The following is an 18737-nucleotide window of genomic DNA, read 5'->3' as shown; positions in this document are numbered from 1 at the left end:
TTAATAGTTGCAACAGCATCATTCCGTAAATTAACATATACATGATTAATAAGTTAACATTCATATTATCATCAGTATTATTATACATCCACTACATTTTAAAATGCCATCATATTCCCCTATTTAGTGCACTTCTTTTGACGAGGGCACATAAGTAGTGCACTATGTAGGGAATATACTACTGCTGTATTTGGGATGCAAATCCATTTACATGAACAACTAAAACACAGTGTCAAGTGGAGCAGGCAAATGAGAAGATCTTCCACTAATACTTCACAAACCCTATTCCCTATATAGTGCACTACTTTAGACCAGGGTCCTATGGGCCCTAGTGCACTATATAGGGAATAGGGTGCCATTTGGGTGTGACCCACAAACTGACCACTGATCCCAAGTCAGCAAATGTGATATTGACCAGGTTAAGACGAGGGAACAGCCAGGTAACGAGGGTGAACAACGGATGTGATATTGACCATGTTAAGAGGAGGGAACAGCCAGGTAACGAGGGTGAACAACGGATGTGATATTGACCATGTTAAGACGAGGGAACAGCCAGGTAACGAGGGTGAATGACGGATGTGATATTGACCAGGTTAAGACGAGGGAACAGCCAGGTAACGAGGGTGAACAACGGATGTGATATTGACCAGGTTAAGAGGAGGGAACAGCCAGGTAACGAGGGTGAATGACGGATGTGATATTGACCAGGTTAAGACGAGGGAACAGCCAGGTAACGAGGGTGAACAACGGATGTGATATTGACCAGGTTAAGACGAGGGAACAGCCAGGTAACGAGGGTGAACGACAGATGTGATATTGACCAGGTTAAGAGGGAACAGCCAGGTAACGAGGGTGAATGATGGATGGCGAAGGGGTAAGGAGTATAAAAAGGGAAAAACAAAACTCCACAAGTATTCACGTGCAAATCCACTTTAAAACAGTCAAAATATTCAAATCAATGGCACTGATTTAACATGAACAAAACATTAAAGTACATTAAATGTAAATACCATATCTTCCTTCCATCCCTCCCTCCCTCCCTCCCTCCCTCCCTCCCTCCCTCCCTCCCTCCCTCCCTCCCTCCCTCCCTCTCTCTCCACCTCCCTCCCTCTCTCTCCCCCTCCCTCCCTCCCTCCCTCTCTCCCTCCTCCCTCCCTCCACCTCCCTCCCTCCACCTCCCTCTCTACCTCCCTCCCTCCTCCCTCCCTCCACCTCCCTCCCTACCTCCCCTCTCTACCTCCCTCTACCTCCTCTCTACCTCCCCCTCCCTCCCTCTCTCTACCTCCCTCCCTCCCTCTCTCTCCCTCCTCCCCTCTCTCCCCCTCCCTCCCCCTCCCTCTCTCCCTCCCTCCCTCCCTCCACCTCCCTCCCTCCACCTCCCTCTCTCTACCTCCCTCCCTCCCTCCCTCTCTCTCCACCTCCCTCCCTCTCTCTCCCCCCCTCCCCTCCCTCCCTCCCTCTCTCCCTCCCTCCCTCCCTCCACCTCCCTCCCTCCACCTCCCCTCTCTACCTCCCTCCCTCTCTCTACCTCCCTCCCTCTACCCTCCTCTCTACCTCCCTCCCTCCCTCCCTCTCTCTCCCTCCCTCTCCCTCCCTCCCTCCCTCTCTCTCTAGTGATTTAGTGTCCGTGTCTGGTGAGATCAATAAAATCAAGGTAAGGTACCCGTCAACAGGTACAAAATGAACAAGAGAAGAAACTGGTTCAAAAATAACCCCAGGAAGTGAAAACCCCGATACAAAAACAACGTAGCCATCTACTACACCCAGGCGTTGCACAACAACACAATTTAGATGCACTATTGTAAAGTGACTGTTCCACTGGATGTCATAAGGTGAATGCACCAATTTGTAAGTCGCTCTGGATAAGAGCGTCTGCTAAATGACTTAAATGTAATGTAATGTCATTTAGAGGCGTTAAGAGTAGGTGAAAAGCAGGTACATTTGTCAACTATGTTAACTATGGTAAAACACTGTTAAAGTATTTAAATCTAAAACAATGAAAACTTCACTAAAAATGGTCTCACTATTAAAAAGGAAGACAGTTAAGAAATTAAAGAATGAATGGTTATTGGAATTTATTGATTACAAAAAATGTCATCAAAGATATTAAAGGGGCATTACACTCTCAGAATATGTAAAAAATAAAAAATAAAAAAATAAAATTAGGGCGGGTCAAAAGCACTTAAAATACATTTGAGTAAAATTAAAAATCTTATTTTTGATGTTCCTCAACAACAACAAAAAAAGTTTTATGATTTACGCAATACTAAAAATGAGTTAATTAGAACCATTTCCCACCATGCAGTGTAACATCTTGTATGAGTCCTAAATGTCACCCTATTCCCTATATAGTGCACTATTTTTTGACCAGACCCCAAAATGTGCCCTTGTCAAAAGTAGTGCACTACGTATGGAATAGGGTCCCATTTTGGACACACATTGTTGATCAGGATAGCAGACGCATTTTTTTCCTTCCCGACAGAAAGCAGGGATTGTGAAAGGTCAGAGAAGGGTCAATGTGAGTGACAGAGACATTCAGTCTGGTGTCTGAGGGATTGTGAAAGGTCAGAGAAGGGTCAATGTGAGCGACAGAGACATTCAGTCTGGTGTCTGAGGGATTGTGAAAGGTCAGAGAATGGTCAATGTGAGCGACAGAGACATTCAGTCTGGTGTGTGAGGGAGTTGTTGGCCCTCGAGGTGCTGGGAACATTTCCAGAACATTCTACTGGGGTAAAAACACAAAACAGGTCTAATAACTAAATTAAAATGTTTTAAAATATATTTTTACTCAAGAGGGAGAGAGAGAGAGAGCAGTAATTGCTTGTATCAACACCTTTGGTTCATTCCAAGGACGAGCGGAAACCGAATTCTGTGGTAATTCAATCAATTTGGAAAAGAAAAGCACAAAGGGCTTTTTAAAGGGACTAATGTCAAAATCGAAATAGCATTGATAAAATAAACTTCGCTGCTAAAAACGTTCAGCTGCATGTGAAACTGTAAGTAAAGTTATGAGTATGTTATCTATTATGTCTCTGTATTTACACACAGTACTGTGTTAAGACTAGCTTTACCTCAGGTCACTGATATCTTACTGGTGTTGAACAATAGACAGATTAGAGTGTAGGAACTACAAGTCCCACAAGGACCTAGCGAATCGCCTGACACTTCTTCTTCTTCTCTCTCTGTGTGCATGATGTACCAGCCACCCTCCACTTGCCTGGTACTCCCCTCTGCAGTGTCACAATGATGCAGGGTTGCGTGCCAAATTGCAACCTATTCCCTATAGGCCCTGGTCAAAAGTAGTGCACTATGTAGGGAATAGGGTTCTATTTGGGACCCATTGTCCGTGTTCTACATTTCAATCCCTCAAACAGAACTTCCACAATGGCCGTCTGTATTCTTTGCTCTCTCTTGATTTCATTCCTTTATCTGATCATTCATCACACAGTGCCTTCTATTCTGGTCTCACAAACTCACACTTCTGTGGTGCTGCTTGACAAAGCTCTCCTGTCTCCCTCTCACCCCCCTCACCACCTCCAATCTATCCTGCCTTGGAGCAGGGATGTCCACCTCCCTCACAACTCTCTCCTCTGCCCTTGGGTTCCTATCTCTGTTCTCAGCCATCAGGGACCGGTGCCTCTCCCAGTCCTCTCCCATCAGGCTGCTCACGTCACTCAGGTCCCCCAGGTGCCCCACCGAGTCGCACTTCTCCAGGTCCGAGGCGATGGTCTGGAGGCTGATGACAGACATGGAGTCTGACCCTGCCTCCCCACTCTCCCTGTGACCCCAGCCCTGCTCTCTGTGTCTCTCCACCCACTGCCTGGTCTTCTCTCCATCAGCCCAGTCCTTCTCCTCCAACCCTCCTCCTCCGCCACATGCTCCTCCAACCTGAACCCCGACCGCAGCTTTGACCTCAGCCTCCGCCCCCACTGGGGAGCTCCGCCCACCGCAGGCTACGGGGCGGGCCCTGGTGGCTCGGACACGCCCCCTCTGGGCATGGATCTGCTCGCTGATTTGCTCCAGGTTGCGCAGGGCGACGGAGTAGCGCATTTTTACTCTTGCAACGCGTTCTTCCAGCTGCACCACCTTTGCCTTGTGCTCCTGTCAAAAAAAAGGAAGTTGAAGGAACAGGATTTGTACCCCAAAAATGTTTCACTGTATTTCTTTTTAAAGTAAGTGTTCGAGGGTGAGCCCGCTTGTCGAAATCTTGAAAATAGAACAGTGTTATTTTTAATGCTGAGCAGCGCGAGCCTCTCGCGGAGCCGGTCTGCTTCATGCACTGGTTTCGTTGATATTAAAAACGGGAGCTTCTCAAACTAACGAGTTGCTTAAAACATGGCCGATCAGAAAGAGAATGGTCGTAGCACCAAACCATGAGGGACACCGCAGCTTTATAGTGGACTCAGAGTAACACAACGCAAGCAGTTGAAGTGTTGCTGTAACATCACACTGGCAGATTGATAGAGATAGAATGTACTGACTATCCTACAGCGAGTACGATCGTGAACTCATTTAGAGAGATAAGCTTCTGCCCCATGGGTCATTCTGTCTGAGAGGCTAGAGGCTACTCACCTCTAGTAGGTGGTTGAACTGAGCCTTGAGCTCGAAATAAGGTTTGGACTTGATGATGAACCTCTTGAGGGATTTCTGGAGGGTCTGGACACGTTGTTCTGCCTCCTGGCACAGCTGAGTGACCCGCTGATGCTCCCTCTCGCTCCGCAGCCGCTCCTCCTCTGCCTCGTTAACCTGGGGAACACACACACACACACACACACACACACACACACACACACACACACACACACACACACACACACACACACACACACACACACACACACACACACTAGTAAACAGAGAGTGTCCGTCCCCCTGCACCATGCTGGGAGACATAGTAAACAGAGAGTGTCCGTCCCCCTGCACCATGCTGGGAGACACCATGCTGGGAGACATAGTAAACAGAGAGTGTCCGTCCCCCTGCACCATGCTGGGAGACATAGTAAACAGAGAGTGTCCGTCCCCACCATGCTGGGAGACATAGTAAACAGAGAGTGTCCGTCCCCACCATGCTGGGAGACATAGTAAACAGAGAGTGTCCGTCCCCACCATGCTGGGAGACATAGTAAACAGAGAGTGTCCGTCCCCACCATGCTGGGAGACATAGTAAACAGAGAGTGTCCGTCCCCACCATGCTGGGAGACATAGTAAACAGAGAGTGTCCGTCCCCACCATGCTGGGAGACATAGTAAACAGAGAGTCCCCACCATGCTGGGAGTCCGTCCCCACCATGCTGGGAGACATAGTAAACAGAGAGTGTCCGTCCCCACCATGCTGGGAGACATAGTAAACAGAGTGTCTGTCCCCACTATGCACACAGACTGTAAACAGAGAGATGCTGGGAGACTGTAAACAGAGAGTCTGTCACTATGCCCAGACACGAGAGCGAGAGAGGACTGTAAACACAGACTGTACGAGAGAGGACTGTAAACATAGACTGTACGAGAGAGGACTGTAAACACAGACTATACGAGAGAGGACTGTAAACACAGACTGTACGAGAGAGGACTGTAAACACAGACTGTACGAGAGAGGACTGTAAACACAGACTGTACGAGAGAGGACTGTAAACACAGACTGTATGAGAGAGGACTGTAAACACAGACTGTACGAGAGAGGACTGTAAACACAGACTGTACGAGAGAGGACTGTAAACACAGACTGTACGAGAGAGGACTGTAAACACAGACTGTACGAGAGAGGACTGTAAACACAGACTGTACGAGAGAGGACTGTAAACAGACTGTACGAGAGAGGACTGTAAACACAGACTGTACGAGAGAGGACTGTAAACACAGACTGTACGAGAGAGGACTGTAAACACAGACTGTATGAGAGAGGACTGTAAACACAGACTGTATGAGAGAGGACTGTAAACACAGACTGTACGAGAGAGGACTGTAAACATAGACTGTACGAGAGAGGACTGTAAACAGACTGTACGAGAGAGGACTGTAAACACAGACTGTATGAGAGAGGACTGTAAACAACACAAAGATGAGAGAGAGGGATAGAGACAGTTGGTGAAAGTATACCTCATCTACTTTGAAGAAGTAGTGAAATGATTTGGTCAGACAGCTCTGTAGCATCGTTAGACAGGCTAGCTAAATAAGATGATTAAATACAGTACAGTGTGTGGAACACAGAGATAACACTGTCTGGCTGGCTGAGCAGAGTCAAGTATGACATTAAAAATAATAAGGTCTACCCCACGTGGACCTGACAGAGACAAGGGAATATTTTCAACGTTTTGGCAATTGAATGTCCACTATTTTGGCCTTTGGAATTTCCATTTAAAAAAATCTAATAATTTTAATGTCATATTTTTCATAATACATTTGTTGATTTTTTTTGTTGTTGTCGAAACTGAAATTGAAAACCTTGATATTTAATAATAATAATCAAACAGACGGACTTCAAAAAGCACTAATCTCTCAGCACTATTAGCCACAAGTTTTCACTGTCTAGTACAAAAAAACTCCTGGACTTTGGGTTGAAGTACTAATGTGTTTTTCTTTCTACCTGGTAGTTAACCCCTCACCTGCCATACCACGTCTGAATCAGTCGCTGATTAGAAGGAGAAAATGAAACCAGAAGTGTTGTTTTCTCCCACCAGAACCAGAGGTGAATAACCCTGGTCCTGTATTCACAAAGCACTTCGGAGATCAGCACTCCTGGTCTGCCACAGCTACGACCTGTCCTCTCCCTGTGCCTTGGAGGTCCCCCTCCTCTCTCCCTGTACCTTGGAGGTCCCCCCCCTCTCTCTGTGCCTTGGAGGTCCCCCTCCTCTCTCTCTCTGTACCTTGGAGGTCCCCTCCTCTCTCTCTGTACCTTGGAGGTCCCCCTCCTCTCTCTCTCTGTACCTTGGAGGTCCCCCTCCTCTCTCTCTCTGTACCTTGGAGGTCCCCTCCTCTCTCTGTACCTTGGAGGTCCCCCTCCTCTCTCTCTGTACCTTGGAGGTCCCCCTCCCTCTCTCTGTACCTTGAGGTCCCCCTCCTCTCTCTCTGTACCTTACCTCTGGGAGGTCCCCCTGCCTTGGAGGTCCCCCTCCTCTCTCTGTGCCTTGGAGGTCCCCCTCCTCTCTCTCTGTGCCTTGGAGGTCCCCCTCCTCTCTCTCTGTGCCTTGGAGGTCCCCCTCCTCTCTCTCTGTACCTTGGAGGTCCCCCTCCTCTCTCTGTACCTTGGAGGTCCCCCTCCTCCTCTCTCTCTGTGCCTTGGAGGTCCCCCTCCTCTCTCTCTGTGCCTTGGAGGTCCCCCTCCTCTCTCTCTGTACCTTGGAGGTCCCCCTCCTCTCTCTCTGTACCTTGGAGGTCCCCCTCCTCTCTCTCTGTGCCTTGGAGGTCCCCCCCTCCTCTCTCTCTGTGCCTTGGAGGTCCCCCCCCTCTTCTCACTCGCTCTCTCTGTACCTTGGAGGTCCCCCCTTCTCACTCTCCTCTCTCTGTACCTTGGAGGTCCCCCTCCTCTCTCTCTGTACCTTGGAGGTCCCCCTCCCTCTCCTCTGTACCTTGGAGGTCCCCCCCTCTTCTCATTCTCTCTCTCTGTACCTTGGAGGTCCCCTCCTCTCTCCTGTACCTTACCTGTGCCTTGGAGGTCCCCCTCCTCTCTCTCTGTACCTTGGAGGTCCCCCTCCTCTCTCTCTGTACCTTGGAGGTCCCCTCCTCTCTCTCTGTACCTTGGAGGTCCCCCTCCTCTCTCCCTGTACCTTGGAGGTCCCCCTCTTCTCACTCGCTCTCTCTGTACCTTGGAGGTCCCCCTCCTCTCTCTCTGTACCTTGGAGGTCCCCCTCCTCTCTCCCTGTACCTTGGAGGTCCCCTCTCTGTACCTTGGAGGTCCACTCTCTCTCTCTGTACCTTGGAGGTCCCCCTCCTCTCTCCCTGTACCTTGGAGGTCCCCCTCCTCTCTCTCTGTACCTTGGAGGTCCCCCTCCTCTCTCTCTGTACCTTGGAGGTCCCCCTCCTCTCTCCCTGTACCTTGGAGGTCCCCCTCCTCTCTCTCTGTACCTTGGAGGTCCCCCCCCCCTACCTTGGAGGTCCCCCTCTCCCTGTACCTTGGAGGTCCCCCTCTCTCTGTACCTTGGAGGTCCCCCTCCTCTCTCTGTACCTTGGAGGTCCCCCTCCTCTCTCTCTGTACCTTGAGGTCCCCCTCCTCTCTCCTGTACCTTGGAGGTCCCCCTCCTCCCTCCCTTGGAGGTCCCCCTCCTCTCCCTGTGCCTTGGGAGGTCCCCCTCCTCTCTCCCTGTGCCTTGGGAGGTCCCCCCCTCTCTCTCTCCTCTGTACCTTGGGAGGTCCCCCCCTCCTCTCTCCCTGTAACCTTGGGAGGTCCCCCTCCCTCTCCCTGTACCTTGGAGGTCCCCCCTGTGCCTTGGAGGTCCCCCTCCTCTCTCTCTGTGCCTTGGAGGTCCCCCCCTACTCTCTGTGCCTTGGAGGTCCCCCTCCTCTCTCCTGTGCCTTGGAGGTCCCCCCTCCTCTCCCCCTCTCCCTGTACCTTGGGAGGTCCCCCTCCTCTCCCTGTACCTTGGGAGGTCCCCCTCCCTCTCTCCCTGTACCTTGGAGGTCCCCCTCCTCTCTCTCTCTCTGTACCTTGAGGTCCCCCTCCTCTCTCTCTGTACCTTGGAGGTCCCCCTCCTCTCTCTGTACCTTGTACCTCTGGAGGTCCCCCCTCTCTCTCTGTACCTTGAGGTCCCCCTCCTCTCTCCATGTACCTTGGAGATCCCCCTCCTCTCTCCATGTACCTTGGAGGTCCCCCTCCTCTCTCTCGCTCTGTCTGTACCTTGGAGGTCCCCCTCCTCTCTCTCGCTCTCCCTGTACCTTGGAGGCCCCCTCCTCTCCCCTGTACCTTGGAGGCCCCCTCCTCTTTCCCTGTACCTTGGAGGTCCCCCCCTCTCTCTCTGTACCTTGGAGGTGGCGTGGTTGAGCATCTCCTGCCAGGTGGGGTCCAGAGTGTTCCTGTCTGCCAGGAGCCCCTGCTCTGCCACGTACACCATCTCTCTGGCAGCCGTATGCATGGAGACGGCTCTCTCGTACCGCAACGCTGCCTTCTGAGTCTCCTGCTGGGCCTATGGAAACAACAACCAATCATAGTTCAGTAAAGAACACCACACAACCAATCATAGTTCAGCTAAGGACACTACAATGAATCATAGTAAGAGAGACACCACAACCAATCATAGTTCAGCTAAGGACACTACAATGAATCATAGTAAGAGAGACACCACAATCAATCATAGTTCAGCTAAGGACACTACAATGAATCATAGTAAGAGAGACACCACAATCAATCATAGTTCAGTAACAGACACACCACAACCAACCAGACGACAAACCAATTACTAAGGGGCGAATCCTTACTTACAGTAAAGTTCAAATGTAATTCCGATTGACATCAATCCATGACTAAATGAAAATCTGATTTAAAGGGAAGTTAGGATTAGCCTCTAAAATCAGGAGAATGATGTTGGTGGTGCCTGGTAAACAGGAAGTCTCCCCATCACCAGCTATAAAACAGGAAGTCTCCCCATCCCCAGCTATAAAACAGGAAGTCTCCCCATCCCCAGCTATAAAACAGGAAGTCCCCCATCCCCAGCTATAAAACAGGAAGTCTCCCCATCCCCAGCTATAAAACAGGAAGTCCCCCCATCCCCAGCTATAAAACAGGAAGTCCCCCATCCCCAGCTATAAAACAGGAAGTCCCCCATCCCCAGCTATAAAACAGGAAGTCCCCCATCCCCAGCTATAAAACAGGAAGTCCCCCCCATCCCCAGCTATAAAACAGGAAGTCCCCCATCACCAGCTATAAAACAGGAAGTCCCCCATCACCAGCTATAAAACAGGAAGTCCCCCATCACCAGCTATAAAACAGGAAGTCCCCCATCACCAGCTATAAAACAGGAAGTCCCCCATCACCAGCTATAAAACAGGAAGTCCCCCATCACCAGCTATAAAACAGGAAGTCCCCCGTCACCAGCTATAAAACAGGAAGTCCCCCCGTCACCAGCTATAAAACAGGAAGTCCCCCATCACCAGCTATAAAACAGGAAGTCTCCCCATCACCAGCTATAAAACAGGAAGTCTCCCCATCACCAGCTATAAAACAGGAAGTCCCCACATCACCAGCTATAAAACAGGAAGTCCCCCCATCACCAGCTATAAAACAGGAAGTCCCCCCATCACCACCTATAAAACAGGAAGAGTCCCCCATCACCAGCTATAAAACAAGAAGACGGCAGCAACAGCCACAAATCATAGAGAGGTGAACCATGAAAATAGCTGATCCTCATCGTATTCTAGTCATGCTAGTTGGTAAATTATGTCAAAGCCAGAGAGGGGGAACATTTGTCCATGTTGGTTTAGGGAGAAAGAGAGGGGCACTTCGAGACGAGGTGTAGGTCCCAAGTGGCACACTATTCCCTATATATAGTGCACTACTTCCCTTAGGGCCCTGGTCAAAAATAGTGCAGTATAAAGGGAAAAGGGTGCAATTTGGAACACGCACAAGGTGACTCAGAATCCCAGGAGGGAGAGGAGCCGGAGAGAGGCCGCATCAGCAGGAGGGGGCGGGGGGCCGGATAGACGCACAAGGTTGCCCATAGTTTAGGGTCGTCAGGCAAAGATTGATGACTGCTTCACTCTTCAACACCAGTTATAATATTTTTTGTGACACGGTTCCCTTGACTGTCTGTCTCGCTCAATAGCAGTCAGACGTGTGCCAGGTCGAACCAAGCAACTGTTTTGAGGACAGAATAATAAATAAATAAAAATAAAACATTTTTTAAATCACACAACAACAAAACAGTGCTTGGTTGTCTCCTGAATAGACGTCGACGTAGTTACATCTAAATCTGATTATTTATACTTTTCTCCTCTACAGGGCCTTCAGAAAGAATTCGCACCCCCCTTGACTTATTCCACATTTTGTTGTGTTACAGCCTGAATTCAAAATGGATTGAAAAATGAAAAGCTGCAATCTCTTGAGTTAAGAAGTATTCAGCCCCTTTGTTATGGCAAACAGAAATAGGTTGGAGGACGAAAAATGTGTTTAACAAGTCACATAAATTTGCATGGACTCACGCTGTGTACAATAGCGTTTAACATGATTTTTGAATGAGTACCTCAAACTCTGTACCCCGCACATACAGATAATTGTAAGGTCCTTCAGTCGAGAAGTGAATTTCAAAAAACACATTCAACCACAAAGACCAGGGAGTTTTTTTTCAATGCCTCGCAAAGAAGGGCACCTATTGGTAGATTAAATTAAAAAGCAGACGCTGAATTTCCCTTTTGAGCGGTGAAGTTATTAATGACATTTTGGATGAAATATCAATACACCCAGTCACAAAGATACAGGAGTCCTTCCTAACTCAGTTGCCGGAGAGGAAGGAAACCGCTCAGGGATTTCACCATGAGGACAATAGTGACTTTTAAAACAGTTGGCTGTGATGGCTGTGTTGGCTGTGATGGCTGTGATGGCTGTGATGGCTGTGTTGGCTGTGATGGCTGTGTTGGCTGTGTTGGCTGTGATGGCTGTGATGACTGTGATGGCTGTGATGGCTGTGATGGCTGCACAGGCAAAATCCTTCAGGAAAACCTGGTTCAGTCTGCTGTCCACCAGACACTGGGAGATTAATTCACCTTTCAGCAGGACAATAACCTAAAACACAAGGCCAAATCTACACTGGAGTTGCTTACCAAGAAGACAGTGAATGTTCCTGAGTGGCCGAGTTAACAGTTTTGACTTAAATCTACTAAAATCTATGGCAAGACCTGAAAATGGTTGTCTAGCAACGATCAACGACCAATTTGACAGAGCTGGAAGAATTCTGAAAAGAATAATGGTAAAATGTTACATAATCCAGGTGTGGAAAGCTCTTAGAAACTTACCCAGAAACCTTCACAGCTGTAATCACCAACAAAGGTGCTTCTACAAAGTATTGACTCAGGGCTGTGAATACTTGTGTAAATTAAGTATTTCATGTAACACATTTTGCTAAATTTAAAAAATAAAAAAAACATGTTTTCACTTTGTCATTATGGGGTATTTGAGCATGAGGAAAAAAAAAAAAGATATAGCCTGAATTCAAAATAGATAAACACAACTATTATATTAATTATAAATTCAGGCTGTAACACAAGAAAATGTGGAATAAGTCAAGAGAAGTGAATACATTCTGAAGGCCCTGTAATTCCACGTTGACATTATGGGGTTGGTGTATAAACCAGTGAAAATACATCTCAATATAATCCATTTTAAAATGAAGCTGTAACACAACAAAATGTGGAATAAGTCAACAGGTGTGAATACTTTCCAAAAAGGCAAATGTAGATTTTCCTAACATTGGTCACACGGTGACAGACAGACAGACAGACAGACAGACAGACAGACAGACAGACAGACAGACAGACAGACAGACAGACAGACAGACAGACAGACAGACAGACAGACAGACAGACAGACAGACAGACAGACAGACAGACAGACAGACAGACAGACAGACAGACAGACAGACAGACAGACAGACAGACAGACAGACAGACAGACAGACAGACAGACAGACAGACAGACAGACAGACAGACAGACAGACAGACAGACAGACAGACATAGAGACAGACATAGACATAGACATAGAGACAGACAGAGACATAGAGACAGACAGAGACATAGAGACAGACATAGAGACAGACATAGAGACAGACATAGAGACAGACATAGAGACAGACATAGAGACAGACATAGACATAGAGACAGACAGAGACATAGAGACAGACAGAGACATAGAGACAGACAGAGACATAGAGACAGACAGAGACAGACATAGACGTAGAGACAGACATAGAGACAGACATAGAGACAGACAGACAGACATAGACAGACATAGACACAGACATAGACACAGACACAGACATAGACACAGACATAGACACAGACATAGACAGACACAGACAGACACAGACACAGACATAGACAGACACAGACATAGACAGACACAGACAGACACAGACACAGACACAGACACAGACATAGACAGACACAGACACAGACACAGACACAGACACAGACACAGACACAGACACAGACACAGACACAGACACAGACATAGACACAGACATAGACACAGACATAGACACAGACACAGACATAGACAGACATAGACACAGACATAGACATAGACAGACACAGACAAAGCTAAATGTCTAGAAGAAATGCTGATCCCAGTGTCTTCTCCTTTCCTCTGCTGCATTGGCCGTGAGGTTGGTTGCTGCTAACCAGATCACATTTCCAATCCATGATTTACTTAATTGGTTTCAATTAGATCCCTGAGGGTTACACAAAATATTTCCATTAGTTCTAATTACAGTTTGGAAATAGCCTTCGCAACACTGATTAAACATGGACTGGCACTCGTGCCCCGTTTCACCAAGGGACCTCAGACTGGGGTGAAAAGTTCACCTTCCAAAGGTTAAATTGTTTTATGTAATCAATAAGGATGACTCATTAGGCGGCTTCATGTACTACGTCTATTACAACAACTTGGAAGGTTAAATTCATATAAGACTCTTAATTAAATGTTGTTGTTTTTTTACACATTCATGTGTGTGGATTAAGTTATGCAAATATACAGTGCCTTCGGATCGTATTCAAACCCTTTGGCATTTTGTTATGTTACACACTTATTCTAAAATGGATTAAATACCTTTTTAAAAAGTCCTCAGCAATATACACACACACACACACACAAAATATCCCATCATGACAAAGCGAAAACAGTTTTTTGAAAATTTTAGAAAATGTATTAAAAACAGAAATACCGTATTTACACAACTATTCAAACCCTTTGATATGAGACTTGAAATTGAGCTCAGGTGCATTCTGTTTCCATTGATCATCCTTGGGATGTTTCTACATTTGAGTTCACCTGTGGTTAATTCAATTGATTGGACATGATTTTGGAAAGGTATACACCTGTCAATATAAGGTCCCTCAGTTGACAGTGCACGTCAGAGCGAAAACCAAGCCATAAGGTTGAAGGAATTGTCCGTAGAGCTCCAAGACAGGATTTTGTCGAAGCACAGATGTGGGGAAGGGTACCAAAAAATGTCTGCAGCATTGAAGGTCCCCAAGAACACAGTGGCCTCCATCATTCTTAAAGGGAAGACGTTTGGAACCACCAAGACTCTTCCTAGAGCTGGACGCCCAGCGAAACTGAGCAATCGGGGGAGAAGAGCCTTGGTCAGGGAGGTGACCAAGAATATGATGGTCGCTCTGACAGAGCTCCAGAGTTCCTCTGGAGATGGATGTCCTTCTGGAGGGTTCTCCCATCTCTGTGGCACTCCACCAATTAGGTCTTTACGGTAGAGTGGCCAGACGGCAACCACTCCTCAGTAAAAGGCACACTTGAAGTTTGCTCGCTTGGAATTTCCCAGAAGGCACCTAAAGACTCTCAGACTATGAGAACAAGATTCTCTGGTCTAATGAAACCAAGATTGAACTCTTTGGCCTGAATACCAAGCGTCACATCTGGAGGGAATCTGGCAGGCTCCCTACGGTGAAGCATGGTGGTGTTAGCGTCATGCTGTGGGGATGTTTTTCAGCAGCTGGGCCTAGGAGACTAGTCAGGATTGAGGGAAAGATGAAAGGAGCAAAGTACAGAGAGATCGTTGATGAAGTCCTGAGCGCTCTGGAGCAGGTTCTGATCGAACATCGCTGGAGACCTAAAAATATCTGTGCAGCAACGCTCCCCATCCAACCTGACAGAGCTTGAGGGGAACTGCAGGGAAGAGTGGGAGAAACTCCCCAAACACAGGTGTGCCAAGCTTGTAGCGTCATACCCAAGAAGACTAGAGGCTGTAATCACTGCCAAAGGTGCTTCAAAGTACTGAGTAAAACGTCTGAATATTTATGTAAATGTAATATTTAAGTTTATTTGTAATAAATTAGCAAACATTTCTGCAAATCGAACTTTATTTTCCACATGCGCCGAATACAACAAGTTTAGACTTTCCCGTGAAACACAGTGAAGACACTTGACAGTTGGTCCGTGCTTTGAGTACACGTCCTGGTAATCCGTCTGGCCCAGCAGGCTTTGTGAATGTTGACCTGTTTAAAGGTTTTGTTCACATCGGCAACCGAGAGCGTTATCACACAGAACAGCTGGTGCTCTCATGCATGCTTCAGTGTTGCTTGCCTTGAAGCGAGCATAAAAGGCATTTAGTTCATCTGGTAGGCTCGCGTCACTGGGCAGCTCGCATCTGGGTTTCCCTTTGTAGTCCGTAATAGTTTTCAAGCCCTGCCACATCCGACGAGCATCAGAACCGGTGTAGTAGGATTCAATCTTAATCCTGTGTTTGACGCTTTGCCTGTTTGATGGTTTGTCTGAGGGCATAGCGGGATTTCTTATAAGCGTCCGCATTAGTCTCCCGCTCCTTGAAATTGGCAGCTCTAGCCTTTAACTCGATGCGGATGTTGCCTATAATCCATGGCTTCTGGTTGGGATATGTATGTACAGTCACTGTGGGGGCGACGTCATCGATGCACTTATTGATGAAGCCGATGACTGAGGTGGTGTACTCCTCAATGCCATTGGATGAATCCCGGAACATATTCCAGTCTGTGCAAGCAAAACAGTACTACAGCGTAGCATCCACATCATCTGACCACTTCCGTATTGAGCGAGTCACTGTTACTTCCTGCTTTAGTTTTTGCTTGTAAGCAGGAATCAGGAGGATAAAATTTGTCAGATGTGCCAAATAGAGGGCGGAGCATCTCTGTGTCTGGAGTAAAAGTGGTCTAGGATTTCCTCCCCCCCTGGTTGGATATGTGACATGCTGGTAAAAATTTGGCAAAACTGATTTAAGTTTCCCTGCATTAAAGTCCCCGGCCACTAGGAGCGCCGCTTCTGAGTGAGCATTTTCTTCTTTGCTTATGGCCTTATAGAGTTTGTTGAGAGCGGTCTTAGTGCCAGCATCGTTTTGAGGTGGTAAATAGACTGCTACGAATAATACAAATGAGGACTCTCTTGGTAGATAGTGTGGTCTGCAGCTTATCATATGGTACTCTACCTCAGGCGAGCAATACCGAGACTTTTTTAAATATTAGACATCGCGCACCAGCTGTTATTGACAAAAAGACACACACCCCCACTCATCATCTTCCCAGAGGTAGCGTCTCTGTTCTGCCGGCGCACGGAAAATCCCGCTAGCTCTACATTGTCCGTATTTTCGTTCAGCCACTTCTCTGTGAAACATAAGATGTTACAGTTTTTAATGTCCCGTTGGTAGGATCATCTCCATAGTAGGTAATCAATTTCATTTTCCAATGATTGCACGTTAGCAAGAATGGAAGGCACTGGGAGTTTACTCACTCACCTACGGATTCTCAGAAGGATCCCCGCTCTGCGTCCCCTTTTCTTCACGCAAAAGGATCTGGGCCTGTTCCAGTGAAAGAAAGCAGGATATCCTTCTTGTCAGACTCGTTAAAGGGAGAAAAATATATTCCAGTGCGTGGTGAGTAATCACTTTTCTTATTTCTTTTAAATTTTACCCCTTTTTCGTGGTATCCAACTGTTAATAATAATAATATATGCCATTTAGCAGACGCTTTTATCCAAAGCGACTTACAGTCATGTGTGCATACATTCTACGTATGGGTGGTCCCAGGGATCGAACCCACTACCCTGGCGTTACAAGCGCCATGCTCTACCAACTGAGCTACAGAAGGACCACAGTAGTTAGTAGTTACTATCTTGTCTCATCGCTACAACTCCTGTACGGGCTCAGGAGAGACAAAGGTTGAAAGCCATGCGTCCTCCGAAACATAACCCAACCAGGCCGCACTGCTTCTTTAACACAGCGCGCCTCCAACCCAGAAGCCAGCCGCACCAATGTGTCGGAGGAAACACCGTGCTCCTGGCAACCTTGGTTAGCGCGCACTGCTACCGGCCCGCCACAGGAGTCGCTAGTGCGCGATGAGACAAGGATATCCCTACCGGCCAAGCCCTCCCTAACCCGGACAACGCTGGGCCAATTGTGCGTCACCCAACGGACCTCCAGGTCAAGGCCCAGCTGCGAAGGAGCCTGGGCGAGAACCCAGAGTCTCTGGTGGCACAGCTAGCACTGCAATGCCGTGCCCTAGACCACTGCGTCACCTGGGAGGCCCAGTAATAGCTTATCTGAAGTCCAGAAGTTATTTTTGGTCATAAGAGACGGTAGCAGCAACATTACGTACACAATAAGCGAAAAAATAAAATTACACAAAACGCAAAAAACATAAAATAGCACAATTGGTTAGGAGAATGTAAAATGTCAGCCATGTTCTTTCGGCACCATTTTTCCAAAAAACTGTTTTTGCTTTGTCATTATGTGGTACTGTGTGTAGATTGAAGTCAAGGGATCTGAATACTTTCCCGAAGGCACTGTAGGTTGACAGAGGCTGGGTAACTAAATGGCTATTTTGCCACACCAGAGATAATATTAAAAACTTTTCGATGAGCACCCAAAACATCAAAACACACATCCAGTCCGACACACAACCCCCACACAAACACCAACCTCTTTGGCTAGTCTGCGAGCTTCGTAGTAGGGCCTGGCCTTCTCAATGCAGGTCCCTAGCTGGGAGCCCTGAGCATTGAGCTTCCTGGCTGAGTCAGTGAGGATCCTCCTGTAGCTGGACCTAGCATCCTGAAGGGGAGAGAGACATTCCCCAGTTAACCTCATAGCTCAGTACTGTAATTGATAGGCTACCATCAAATTATATCACTCCAATAACATCCTCAAGAGGTCTTCACAATAGACCTTAAGGCAAGGGAAGTAAGTAATCTCCTTCACACTGCTTCTCTGACCTCTGCTCAATAACAACATGTGGAAAGGTAAACCTTTACATTACTGTGTGCAGTGAATTTAGTGTGTGTTGACGAGGACCTTGCGGCTTAGTGAGACCTGAAATCACATGACATTATCTATGTCAACACCAAGAGAAAGAGTGAGTAGGCTATAGCACTAGCATACACTGGGTATACCAAACATTAGGAACACCTTCCCTTTTCCCTGTTGGGGCATGTCGAAAGCGTGCTGGCCCATGTTGACTCCAACGCTCCCCACCGTTGTGTCAAGTTGGCTGGATGTCCTTTGGGTGGTGGACCATTCTTGATATACAATGGGAAACTGTTGAGCGTGGAAAAACCCAGCAACATTGCAGTTCTTGTATGTGTGGCCTTCTGAATGGCAACAAAACACAACCCATGTCTCAAGGCTTAGAAATCCTTCTTTAACCTTTCTCCTTCCCTTTATCTACACCGATTGAAGTGTCGATAACATCAATAAGGGATCATAGCTTTCAGCTGGAGTCACCTGGTCAGTCGGTCATGGAAAGAGCAGGTGTTTTTAATGATTTAGAAACTGACTATCAGTCATACAGACACCATACCGTGTTGGGTTGTGTGGCTGATAGTCTGTTCTGGGACAAAAAGACTCCCCAGGCATGTTAGATTTGATTCTGGGTTATGAGGCTCGCTGACAAAAAGCTCACTCACATCCAGTTTCAGTTCCAGCTTGTTGATTTCATCACTGGCCTGATTGAGGTGCTCTAGCTCCTCCTGGGAGAGAGCAGAGAGAGCAAGAGAGCAGAGAGAGAGAGAGAAGGAAAAAAATGGTAAATATTTAGTATTGGGACTGGCTTTCATCACAATAAG

At 47.4% G+C, this 18737-nt stretch overlaps 1 protein-coding gene across 1 annotated transcript in view; it reads right to left on the bottom strand.

The window, feature by feature from the left end:
• Positions 1–1604: 1604 nt before the first annotated feature.
• sh3bp5lb (SH3-binding domain protein 5-like, b) overlaps positions 1605–18737 on the bottom strand; it is an 18171-nt gene continuing 1038 nt past the window's right edge. The window contains exons 2-6 of the mRNA XM_046327485.1: positions 18579–18641; positions 17599–17727; positions 8951–9112; positions 4573–4746; positions 1605–4101 (exon numbers count right to left, since the gene is read on the bottom strand). Coding sequence (XP_046183441.1) covers positions 3466–4101; positions 4573–4746; positions 8951–9112; positions 17599–17727; positions 18579–18641 — 1164 coding nt within the window. The 3' untranslated portion in view covers positions 1605–3465. The remainder of the gene's footprint in view (positions 4102–4572; positions 4747–8950; positions 9113–17598; positions 17728–18578; positions 18642–18737) is intronic.

This window comes from Oncorhynchus gorbuscha, linkage group LG24, assembly GCF_021184085.1.
Source record: "Oncorhynchus gorbuscha isolate QuinsamMale2020 ecotype Even-year linkage group LG24, OgorEven_v1.0, whole genome shotgun sequence".
NCBI classification, from domain to species: Eukaryota; Metazoa; Chordata; class Actinopteri; order Salmoniformes; family Salmonidae; genus Oncorhynchus; species Oncorhynchus gorbuscha.
Note: the sequence above shows the minus strand (reverse complement) of the source record. Positions and strands in the feature narration are given on the sequence as shown.